The sequence below is a fragment of the Dermochelys coriacea genome, chromosome 1, assembly GCF_009764565.3.
Source record: "Dermochelys coriacea isolate rDerCor1 chromosome 1, rDerCor1.pri.v4, whole genome shotgun sequence".
Lineage (NCBI taxonomy): Eukaryota > Metazoa > Chordata > Testudines > Dermochelyidae > Dermochelys > Dermochelys coriacea.
In genome coordinates this window covers 227,325,925-227,338,050 of record NC_050068.2, presented here as the reverse complement: position 1 = coordinate 227,338,050, position 12,126 = coordinate 227,325,925, and the positions used below count along the sequence as shown (strand labels likewise).

The following is a 12,126-nucleotide window of genomic DNA, read 5'->3' as shown; positions in this document are numbered from 1 at the left end:
AGCCCTCTGCCTCCCCCCGCAACCCCGGGCCGCAGGGACATGGTGCCGGCTGCTTCAGGGAGTGGCGCGAGACTCGCAGCGCCACGGGGGGCAATTAGTGGGCTGTCGTTTGCCCATCCCTGGCCTGGAGGTAGGCGCGGGGAGCTTGGCGGGCAGCACAAAAGAACCCCGCAGGCTGCATGCGGCCCGCAGGCCACGTGTTTGAGACCCCTGCACTAAACTGATAAGATCAGCATTTTAATTTAATTTTAAATGAAGCTTCTTAAATATTTTTTTAAAAAACCGTATTTACTTTAAATACAACAATAGTTTAGTTATATATTATAGACTTATAAAAAGAGACCTTCTAAAAACGCTAAAATGTATTAGTGGCACGCAAAACCTTAAATTAGAGTTAATAAATGAAGACTCGGCACACCACTTCTGAAAGGTTGCCGACCCCTGAATTATACTGTACCCTTGTAACAGTGGTGTGAGAGGAGATTCAAACCTAATACATTTAAACTGATGTATAAAATGTGACACAGAATGAGACACGTAGAAGAAGGAAGCTATATTATAAACGTTTGATTACAATTTCACACAGTTTTCAGGGGCAATTGGTTTATCCTAAGAAAGTACAGTTAGGGAGATAAAGTTGGTTCATAATGATAGTGGTATAAATCTGTAGTAACTGCAATGGCTTCAAGAATAATTTGGCCCACTAATGCTGTAAATTTTTTTAAGGAACTGGGATGGTTGTTTTGCTTTATTTTAAAGTATGGGATTATCAGCTCCATGATCAGAACTAGAACCCCCTATATCATCAATGACAGCAGTACATAAAGAGGAAGGCACACGATCGTCCCACTTCAATAATTCAAATCCAATTCTCTCACACTGGTTTGCCATTTGTGCAATTCCATTGACTTCAGTGAATTTACCTCAGATTCACATTGGTATAACAGGAATCAGATCCATTGTGTTTTTTGTACAATATAACCCCAAGAAGCAAAATTCAGAGCTGGATTTTGACCCCTAAATTCATGGCTAGATAAATTCTGAATTTGGCTTCAGACAGGGGACCATTTCAAAAATTAGATCAGAATCAGGATTCAAATAGTCAGTCCCTCCCCTCCATTTGGGCTTCTTCTTAGGCCTACCTCAAACCCGCACCCTCAAACAAATGATCTCAGCCCCCTTTTCCAGCGGGTATGAAAGGGAAACAAGAGGGCAGGACCAAAGCCATTTAAAGGGATGATGGAAACACATTGCAGCTGCACCTGTGGGAGATGGACTGCGCCTCTCTCCAAGCCTTGTGAGATAGTCCTGTTGGGCAGGGACAAGGTCTCTATCCCCTGCTTCACCTGCAGCCTGGATACACCTGTGTGGGCTGGGGGGGGGGGGAGGCATGCAAATAGGCTGAGAGAGGGAGTGGAAAGCTAGCTGCTGATTGGTTGGAGGGAGAGGCTGTCCGGTTAGTTAGGGCACAACACTGCAGGTTACTTACTGGCAGGTGAGGAGATTCAGGTGTGTTCGGTCCAAGTGCAGAGGATACAAAGCAACGAGCTATTGCAGTGATTTTGGGCAACAGCTATTTTCTAGCATAGTTTTTGTGGGGGATTCTCTACAGTACCTGAGCATGCAGAGCCATTGGGTTATGCTAGTCTTTTGCTGGCTAGGGCAGTTGTGTGTGGGTAAGTGGTATCTATCTGCCTGTGATCTCTCCCACTGAGATTTAAGTCCTCCTCACTTTTTGGTCTGTGATCACAAACAATGAACTGTTTTTATTTCCCCCTTTTTAATTTAAAGGCTTTGGGTGTCTTCCCCCTACCCAATGAGTTTTGGGGGAAGAGCTGGGATGATCAGGGATTGTAAATCTGTTTTTAAATGGCTTTGCTTCAAGCGATAAAGCAGTCCCAAGCAAACAGTCTTGTCTTTCCTCTGAGTTGGTCTGGTGTTTGAAGTAGTAGGGAAATTGGAGAGGGGGTGAAAAGTGTCAGCAGACTCAGCCTTGAGTATAAAGCTTTTTGCAGGGGTTGTTGCTTATACTGCCCTGAAAGACTTGGGGATGAGTTGAGGTGGGAGAGTCTAGTACTAATCCCTGTGTGTGTGTGTGTGTGTGTGTGTGTGTGTGCGCGCGCGCGCATGCATGTGCTCTCTCTCTCTTTTTTTCTTCCTTTTTTCAAGATCATATTTTCAGTATTGCTCTAATCTCAAACTACTTTTTCCCCCCTTCTAATTCAGGAGACTTAGAGAGTGAATGTACTCTCTTCTGTTCCTCTGCTCAGGGCTTGCTGAAATTGCTCTCTATCCCTACTAGGGAGGATATAATAGATCTTCCCATGAGTTCCTTACTAGCACTAACTGTATCCAGAGGTTGCAAAAAGTAACTGTATTGCTTGTAGAAAGAAACGGAGTACTTGTGGCACCTTAGAGGCTAACAAATTTATTAGAGCATAAGCTTTCGTGAGCTACAGCTCACTTCATCGGAGCTGTAGCTCACGAAAGCTTATGCTCTAATAAATTTGTTAGCCTCTAAGGTGCCACAAGTACTCCGTTTCTTTTTGCGAATACAGACTAACACAGCTGCTACTCTGAAACCTGTATTGCTTGTGGCTTTGCTCTCTTTCCAGAAAGGAGAGTGGGGTGTGAGGGGGATGGAGCATGACTCAGAAGTATTCCCAGTACAGGGTCCAAACCCACCTTTTATTTGAAATGGTCTTATTATTTAAACTTTGTGGTTATGTCTGAGGGAGGAGGGGAAACTGATTAAATATTAATTTCAATTTCCTGTTTCTTCTAGCTCAGAATTTGAGGCCTCAGATTGCAAACAGCAAACTTGCTACAAACAATCCTACCCTTACTACAATTGCTCTAGAGAAACCTTTCTGTGTGTTTGATGATTCACTGTCTCCAGGTAGCTCCTATATGGTCTACTTGTATGCAATGGCTGACTCTGGTAAGTATCTGGCTTTATTTCCTTTCTTTTTCCTTTCTCTCCCCTGCCCTCTTTGAAGCTACATAATGTAATTCTTTAAAACCTGATGACCTCTACTTCTGGTGGCAGTGTGTGTGTGACAAGTGTCCACTTGTAACTGGAAGCCAGGGCAAAGAGAACAAGGGCTAAAGTACATATAGAACAAAAGCTAGTTCCTCAGAGGGTGTAAAGTGGTATACTTCTATTGGCTTTAATGGAGCCCTGCTGATCTATACCAGTTGATGGTCTGTTCCCTGTTCTCTGCTAGGACTGGTCTTAACAAAAATTTTAGATCTAGCATTTGAGCATAACAATGAAGTGGGCTGATATTATATAGACTATGGCTGACTGGTCAGCAGAGACGAGAACCAAGCATGTTGACTATTGCCCACTAGTCATGGGTGCTCTAACTTCTAATGTTGTACATGACTGGTCCTTGTCTATTCTGATCAACTCAGCATCAGGTGAGTTAATTGGACTGCTCAAACATGAGTACACTTTCTAATGAGGGGAAAAAGATGAGGTGACTTCCTGGTGAGGGTAGTAAAAAGGATGCTTGAATTCCTGCTTCTTCCAACTTTGCTGTTAAAAGATGTAAACTGTAGGGGCAGTCAATTTAGCAACACTTGAGTGCTAAGTCGACTTCAGCAGAGCCAAGCTAATATCAGGAGGCTCGCATCTAGATGAAGGATGAGCCTTCAAAGAATAGGTTTCAGAGTAGCTGCCGTATTAGTCTGTATTCGCAAAAAGAAAAGGGGGACTTGTGGCACCTTAGAGACCAACAAATTTATTTGAGCATAAGCTTTTGTGAGCTACAGCTCACTTCATCAGATGGCTTATGCTCAAATAAATTTGTTGGTCTCTAAGGTGCCACAAGTACTCACATTCTTTTGAAGGAAGAAAAGATGTTGACTACAAATAGTAGGCTCAACTAAGCCATGTAACAGCTTAGCAATTATAGCTGTGTCAGTAACAAGGTTCTTTCTCTCCTTAAGTCAGACACAGGAAATGAGACCTTGTGTAAGTCTGCAGCAACAAACGAATAGCCCAGGAAATTCAATTAGCTGGCAGGTATATCCCTGGTTCCCATGGCTTATTGCATGTCTGGAAGGATGGATGTGGAGATGCTTCCTTACTACTAAAGAACTTTAACTCTGAATATTTGAGAACTCCTGAAAAAGACTCAAGTGACCTGGATAGCTGTGAATGTACTGGTATTATAGGATGTCTTAGTACTAAAACACAACTGTGTCTCATAATGGCTCCAGGCTTCTACCTGTAGAAGTTTTTTATGAAGACTTTCTTGACATGTGGCTTGTCTCAAAATATTCCACCTTAAAAGCTGTTATGAAACCCCTATCAAACTACTCTCTTTTACATACAGTAAATTCCATAGCATGCACTCCATAAATAAAACGCATCTCTGCTCCAAAGGAAGAACTTCTGCTTGGAGGAATTGCATTCAACCATTGAAATGAGGAAACATTTCCTGACTACTTGTTGAACTGGGACAATTTCTTTAAAGTTTGTCTCTGCCTTCAAAAGCAGCATGTTTCATCATGCTAAGGTACCCCATACGGTGAGGGGAAGCATTACTGACATGGATTTACCTTCCTCAGAACACTGTATGTTGTCTAGCCTGGGAGTACTTGGCTTATTCCCTGCCATCAAAGGAACACACTCTGCCTTTATAATGTGCAGAGATCCTCTACTGAATGTTTGAGAAGGTAACCCTGATAGGTGTGAGGCTTTATGCTAACTTGATTAGTGCCACATTATTACTAATGTCTGACGTGAATTTTTTTTCTGGGATTACATTATGGGGTAGATGAAACTTACCCATGAACTACCATAATACTACTTCATGGTGACTTGTGTGTGGGCGGAACGGACTGGTTGGCAAATTTAAATTGCTTAAAGCTGGGCCTCAGTGTGGCTGCACTCTCTGTACTGACTCTGTCTCTGGCGGGCAAGAGAGGGCTGGCGTGAGTAAGGGCCAGACTATTGCCTTACACTATTTGAAATATTTGGGGGAGGGTTTGGTTCAGTTGCCTCTCCCTCCTTCAGGGATAAGTCCTGCCCCTGTTCCTTGGCACATTCACCAGTGGATGTGGGGTGGGGCAGTTATGAAGAGCAGCTGCATGATATGAGAAGAGGAGCGGTTGCATTCTGTGTCAGCCTCAGCACTGTGAGAGGAGAGGATGAGGTAGTGGGTTTCTCAAAGATGACTGGTAAAGAGAAGCTTGGCCCTGGGGTGGGGAGGGATTCTGTTCCATCCCCAGAGACCGTGCTGCCAGAAGGGGCTGAGAGGCTGCTCCTCAGTTTTTGTGGTGGGGGACACCTACAGAGGCAGGAATGAGAGCGTATTTGTACCCACTAAAAGTGGCAGAGGCTCAAATACAAAAGTGTTTGTGGGAGTGCAGCAGCAGAGCTTGTTGGGCTGGTCCCCACCCCTTTCTGATTACTGTAGTGTTGACAGCTGTCCCTCTGTATGCCTCCTGAGAGTCTTTTGATCTAATGCTAGAAAGGACATACAGAGCCTCTCTGTGTGTGAGTGAAAATACCTACAGTCCTCTTGCTGCAAGGGATTCACCCATCCCAACCAGAAGTGGAGCACAGAAGTCTGGGGTAGCCTCACAGACCCAAACACCCACTGGGAAGGACGCCTACAGGAGCCATTGTTGGCTTGTTGCTTGAGGGATGACCTGGTTTAATTAACCAGCCTTCCAAGCTTCCTCAGCTTTCCTCTGATGTTCCTTTTCAGGCTGTCTGGGGGCAATACACTCTGACAATTTACTCCATTCTGAAGGGGAGCAGCCCACAGAGGCACTCCCTCTTTCCCAAGGCTGTCTTGTCAGACAACTACAGGAGCCATTGGGGAGATAGGAGCACAGTTGCTTCTTATATCTCTTGTGGTGGAGGCAAACAAGGCCTCTAAAAGTAAACTGATTCATGGCTTAGTGGGACAGGAGAACAGGTGCTACAGAAAGTGCTTTCCTCCCACCACCAGTGCTGGTCTTGGGTCTCTCTCTTCTGGCCTCTGCTGTTAGTGATGTAGCAGGGAAGCTGGGGGATGGGGCAAAGGAAAGGGTCTGTTGGGGCCCCTAAAAGTTAAAATTGAACATGGGTCTGTTTGAGTACTTCCTTTTGACAAAGCTAAGCGCTCAGTATTGGGAGGGTGGATGGGAAGGGCGCTTGTAACAAAGGTTATGCTGAAATATCCACTCTCTTGCAGCAAGCACTGTAAGATCAGCTGTGATTGACAATAGCAGCAAACCTCTCAACACCACTTTCCAAGATGCCAATGGAGGACAACTTGGACCTTACAGGGCTGCATTGTTTAATGTACCCAATTGTGCATCACCCCCTATGCTAGCTGATGTTGTAAATCTGAAAAAAGTTTCAGATGTCTTGAAACAATACCTCTTCAGAGTGGGAGATGATGTGACTTGTTTATATGACCCAAACTTCCCTGGTGCCTGTAACCCACCTCTTGCCGAAGATACAACGTACAGGTATAGTTCACAATTCTTTTGGATAGGGGTGTCCTTGCACTTGGCACTAAGGTTAATTTGGTATGAAACTTACTTGCAAGCTGCACTAATTGATGATAGTGAAACTGTTCCTTTCAACTGCAGGAACAGAACCCTCAAGGCTCTGTTAAGGATGGCTCTGAGTAGAGCCAAACAAAGATAACCTTCGCTGCCCCACCCATGCTTAAGCCCTTCAGGGCTAGTGGTGTGTCTGGGTTGAAACTAAATGAAATGGCTACCTTTTCTCAAAGTTACAGTGAGATCCTTAAACCTTGTGTCTTAACTGGCTCTTGTAGAAGCCATTGAATGTCTGACTCAGTGCCTGCAGACCTCTTATTCATCTGCTCTAGTATAATACACCAGCTGGTAACCTGATGGTCTCTTCCATGCTTTCCTGGAGCAGGGGAGCCCTGCAGCACCCAGTCTTTGGACACCATCCCAGAAACTTAGTGTAGATCATACTGAATTTAACTAGGAGACGCTACTGTTGGAAGGTTATCAACTGACACAATTAACAAGCACACAAGAACAAACTGAAAAACCTAATGTGACAGGTGGGAGAGGATTTTGTACTAACTCTCCCCTGTTCCCCCTCTAAAACCTCTGGAATAGCCAGCCACCCCTGATTGCCTGTCTCTTTTTATATGTATCTCTAACAAAGATGTTACATAGTCTTCATTTTTTGGCAGCTACTGGATTGGTTTATGTGCCAGATTGTCAAAGCATTTGCTAGAATGATTAACCTGCCTGTCTCTGCTTCCAGGTTTAAGTACCTCTTAGTAGATGTGGTTGCAGGTGTTGTGAAAGACCAAACTCTCTGGTCTGATCCAATGAAAACCAGTAGGGGTAAGTACCTCAAACCAAGGTCAACTGCTCCCTCTTGGGGAAGAAATAAATATTGTGACAAAGTTCCTGTTCTACCTTGGTGGGTCTTGCGCTTATTGGCAGATTGGCTAACCTTGGAGCTTCATGGCAGCCCTCAGCTTGGCCATTCTTCTGAACCCACAGTCCAGGTTGACTGACTCCTGTGTCTGACCAGGAGTTGGGAGGATTTGGGGGGAACCTGGGCCCACCCTCTATTCCAGGTTCCAGCCCAGGGCCCTGTAGAGTGCAGCTGTCTAGAGTGTTTCCTGGAACAGCTGTGCAACAGCTGGAACTCCCTGGGCTATTTCCTCCTCCCAACACCTTCTTTATCCTCACCATAGGACCTTCCTTCTGGTGTCTGATGCTTGTACACCTCAGTCCTCCAACAGTCCACATTCTCACTCTCTGCTCCTAGTGCCTCTTGCTCCCAGCTCCTCACATGCACACCACAAACTGAAGTGAGGTCCTTTTTAAAACCTAGGTGCCCTGATTAGCCTGCCTTAATTGATTCTAGCAGCTTCTTGATTGGCTACAGGTGTTCTAATCAGCCTGTCTTAATTGTCTCCAGAAGGTTCCTGATTGTTCTGGAACCTTCCCTGTTACCTTACCCAGGGAAAAGGGACCTACTGAGCCTGGGGCTAATATATCTGCCTTCTATTACTCTCCTGTATCCCCTGGAATTTTTTGGGTATCTAGGTCCTGTGGATCCCCCTTTTAGGCTGGGGGGGACCCTTTAGCAGTGGATGGGCTTCGCCCGCCCACTTCCCGGATCCCAATAAGACTGCTCTCCCATAGCGTTCTAGCTTGGAGGGAGGTGGGAAGCTGCTCCTCCTGCTGCTGCTAGGCCCTAAGCTCTCCCTGCTGCTCCAGCTGCTCCCCTGGCTGGGCCAGACACCCCCCATTCTCTGCTACTTGGCTGCTGGACCCCCCACTCTCGGGTGCTGCTACTGCTCCAATTGCAACCCCGGGGGGGGGCTGCTAGCCCACTCCCCAGAGAGGAGGAGTGAGGGACCCCAGCCACTGCTGTTGTGGATACCACCACCAGCACCACCACCTGAGAGGGGTCCATTCTGCCTGCCTGGAGCTGCTGCAGAGGCTGCTGCCTGTAAAAAAAAAAAAAAAAAAAAAAAAAAAAAAAAAAAAAAAATACTCTCCTGTAGCCATCTGGCCCGACCCTGTCACAATGTGCTTTAGGACATTTAGGCATTTTCTGCCAAGATGCTGGCTAAAGAGAAATTCCAGTCTTCTCTGACCAAAAAAAGCTTTATGCATTATTAAAGCTAAGTGGTGGAGGTAACTCTGGAATACTACTCCTCCCTTGATGCCCTCAGGACAAAAAGCTCAAACATGACAAAGATGGGTGGAGGGGTGTGTGTGGTGGTTTGAGCTTAGGTCTGGATTCTATTTCTGCCTCTGCTGCAGTCACTAGATAGCTAAATCACTTACTCTCTTTAAATAGAGGTGTAGAGAGGTGGTGTTTCCCTTTATTACAGGGCTATTTTTGAGGCTTAAACTAATTCTGTAAAGGACTTCAAGATTTCAAATGAAGGATGTTGAAATGCCAAGAAAAGCAGAACATGGACTTCAAAAGTAACACCAGATACTAAGGGGTGGGGAAGGCTTGAGCCACTAACTTTCCTAGTTTATGCTGTTTAGTCACTCTTTCTGGTCTCTTGGCACTTCTAAATATGTACAGTAATACTTTTTTTTTTTTTTTTCCCCTTCATCCCACCTCTCCTAGTAAAACAGCCTTCAACAATTGATACCTGGCCTGGGCGAAGGAGTGGAGGAATGATTGTCATCACATCAGTCTTAAGCACTCTTATGTTCCTTCTAGTTGTTGGATTTCTTGCCTCCATATTCTTCTTTGTCATGTAAGTTACCATTACACCTCACAGTCTGAGTGCAGAACTAAACGCCAAGTGTCTAATCGATCCAATGATTGATCTGACCCCTCATTAAGAATGTCTCAAGCTGGGAATTTATACCTTCTCAGCTAGTGTAATAAACAAGTGTTAGGGAGACTAAAATCAAGAGCACAGGTGTCTCAACCTTCTGATCTGCACCTAAAAGCAGCATCTTCCCCTGAGAGGTAGGGTCATGAGGACAAACCAAGAAAGCTAATGGCCTGTCCCTCCTACACACTAAATCACACTCTTTTACTAGAACCTTGGCCTTAGTGCTCACCTGACTTAAGTGGGTGCAACACAATAAGTCATGGAGTTGCGCTTGCTTACAGTCTGAACATGGTCTTGCTATGAGAACATGGGAATAACTTCCAGTCTCTTGAACTGGGTACAAGGTTCTAAAGGGAGACTGGGGAGTTGGCTTACTGACCTGGAATATAGACCAAATGCTGCACCTGCTAAGGATGATTACTTAGGCATTGGATCTTCCTGCCTCCCAAGAGATGTCTAATGACAACTGTCACTCTGCAATGAATAACAATTTGAGCAGACTTCTGTCAGACTCTGCTGCTGTGAATGGCCTCTTGACTTATTAGAGGGGAGAAAACTAGTCATTAAGAATCAACTTAGGCCCTGTGAGGCTTAGGGAAATGAACTCTTTAGGTAACTCTAACTTACATAGGGGGAAGCTTAAACCTTGACATTGTCACTGTTCTTCCAATGGGGGGCAAAAAAATCTCATTCTTAGAACTGCTGTCTTAAAGTTCTTGTCTTGCATGCCATGAATCCTGCCTGATTTTTGGACTAAACAGTATAGGATTAAGTCCTAGATTAAATAACTGAAGAGAAACAACCATCTAAAAAAGATGGGTAGATTTTTTATAAAGCTTAGTGATAAGTGATGCTTTAATCTTTCCAAATCGGTTGTGTGACTGACCTATAGCTTAAGAAACCTCCATCAGAATTAAAAGCTCTTTCTCTTCTAGCAGGGCAGCAGGAGAGGCATCCACAGAGACCACACATGAGTCTCTGACTACCCAGCAGGGTGTACCAAGATCTCAGGGCAGCTCTGAGGGAGTGAACCAGTGAGCCTTGAGGGAAAGAGTCCATTACCATGGCTGAACATCAACTCAACAACTACAAATGTACTGATATTAAAGAATTGTCCTTTTCTACTGAACTCTGAATAGGTCACATTGATTAGATACTCAAGTTCAGTAACTGAAGCTGAATGGCACAGGTGTTCTAAACGTATAGTGTTCTTTCAACTCCTAGAGAGTAGCACCACTATCTTCATTTGGCTGCAGTCACAAATTATGGCACCAAGTAATCTTGTTGTTAGGCTCACAGCACTTCTATCCTACAGTTAACTCGTGGGTTTTTTTGGTATTTGTTTTGTTTGTTTGGTGTTTGTTTTGGTTGCATACTTCCAAAAGTGAAGAGTGGTAGACAGCTCTGACTCTAGAGTGCAGTTCATAGTCCTCAGTGATTGCCTGGCTTAGTAGGAGGAGAGAGAAAATGACCAAGTGTATTACTGTGGGCTAGAGTAACATACTCGCAACTTTCAAGTTCACTGGGCTAGGGTTATTTTGGTACATAATTATCCTTGTTTAGAGGTTGGAAGCTAAATAAGTTCTAAAGCTGAGCTCAACCTTTTGATTCTTATTTAGCTGCTTTTACCTACAAGAATGTGATGTAGGTAAGGAAAGGCTTTATATTGAGAACAGTACTTAATAGTGTATGCAGTTTAGTAAAGGCTTGATAGCAGCTGGCCTCTGATCTGAGACATCAAGCTCTTATTACCAAAATTTCATTTAAAGAAGGGCAGAGGCAAACTAACCACCTGCTAGAAACTACAACTGAGAGATATGGATGCACAGGGCATCAGCAACTTTCTCAGCTCTAGACAGCCCCCCCCCCCCCCCAATCCTTACAATTTTTTTTTAAATGGCACTTCCCTGCAATGGCCAAACTTCAGGACTCTAGTTCTAAATAACTGTGGACTAGCATTGGTATACAACACTAAAGCATCTCTCTTAGTACAGCTAGGCAACCCTACTTCTTATGGAAGTTCTTAGTGTCCAACTCCCTAGAAAATCTGGGCTGTAAATATTCAGAGAGCTTCTATCTCTCTCCAGGATTAGTGTTCTCAACTAAAATAGTGGCTGGAAGTTATGCTGCCTGAGCGACAAAGTCACTTTTAATGAAAGCTGAGTGATGGAATGTGTAGCCTCTACTATTGAGAGCTGGGGTATCCTTGACACTTCATCCACCGTGACAGTGGAGTGGGGTTTGGCTGGTTCCATCAGCTGCTAATTCTACTATAGTAACGTGAACTGTTGAAACAGTGCATTCTTAACTTATACTGCTAGAAGTGAGCTGGTCATGTATTTCTTCCCTTCACTACAATTCTGTCCCACTGACCAGTATAAGTGGAAAAATTATACTACCATTGAGTTTCTCCTCCCACTAGCCTTCCCAAGTTGCACTGAATAGGTGTCTAGCTTGAAGCCTTCTCATAAACATTGTGTACATAAGCAACTCCTACCGTACCCAACTAACTATTCATAACATTCACATAGCTGTCACTGACATAATAAATTTCATAGACTAGTGCTGAAGTCAGTTTAAGCCTGTCTCGGTTTAGCAAATATCAGTCTTTTTGCAGCCACCAGTAGAATGGATGGCTAATAAACATATCACTGGCACAATTATCCAAGTTTTTGTTAATCTTGCATTAAGATATACTGAAAGAAAAAAGCATATTTTTTTCTGGTTTTTAACAGTTAAACTCCTTAGAGAAGTGTACAAAGGGCGTTCTTTTAATGTAAAACATCATCATAATAAAATGTTTCTTCCCAGA

At 44.2% G+C, this 12,126-nt stretch overlaps 1 protein-coding gene across 2 annotated transcripts; it reads left to right on the top strand.

Annotated features, from left to right (window-relative positions):
* Positions 1-1,260: 1,260 nt before the first annotated feature.
* UPK3A (uroplakin 3A) lies at positions 1,261-12,126 on the top strand. 2 transcript variants are annotated; one of them, XM_038388144.2, is made up of 6 exons: positions 1,261-1,676; positions 2,786-2,941; positions 6,195-6,474; positions 7,256-7,338; positions 9,098-9,230; positions 10,253-12,126. In XM_038388144.2, exons 1-6 carry the CDS (start codon positions 1,622-1,624, stop codon positions 10,350-10,352), a joined length of 807 nt encoding a protein of 268 aa, XP_038244072.1. In that variant the 5' UTR covers positions 1,261-1,621; the 3' UTR covers positions 10,353-12,126. The 2 variants fall into 2 exon arrangements, with proteins under 2 accessions (XP_038244072.1, XP_038244071.1); XM_038388143.2 differs by having other exon boundaries at positions 1,494-1,676; positions 10,250-12,126.

Coding starts and splice junctions, on each gene's coding strand:
- UPK3A (XM_038388143.2), top strand. CDS start 1,622: ATGCAGAGCCATTGGGTTATGCTAGTCTTTTGCTGGCTAGGGCAGTTG. Junction 1,677..2,785: donor GCTAGGGCAGTTGTGTGTGG/GTAAGTGGTATC, acceptor TGTTTCTTCTAG/CTCAGAATTTGAGGCCTCAG. Junction 7,339..9,097: donor TCCAATGAAAACCAGTAGGG/GTAAGTACCTCA, acceptor CACCTCTCCTAG/TAAAACAGCCTTCAACAATT.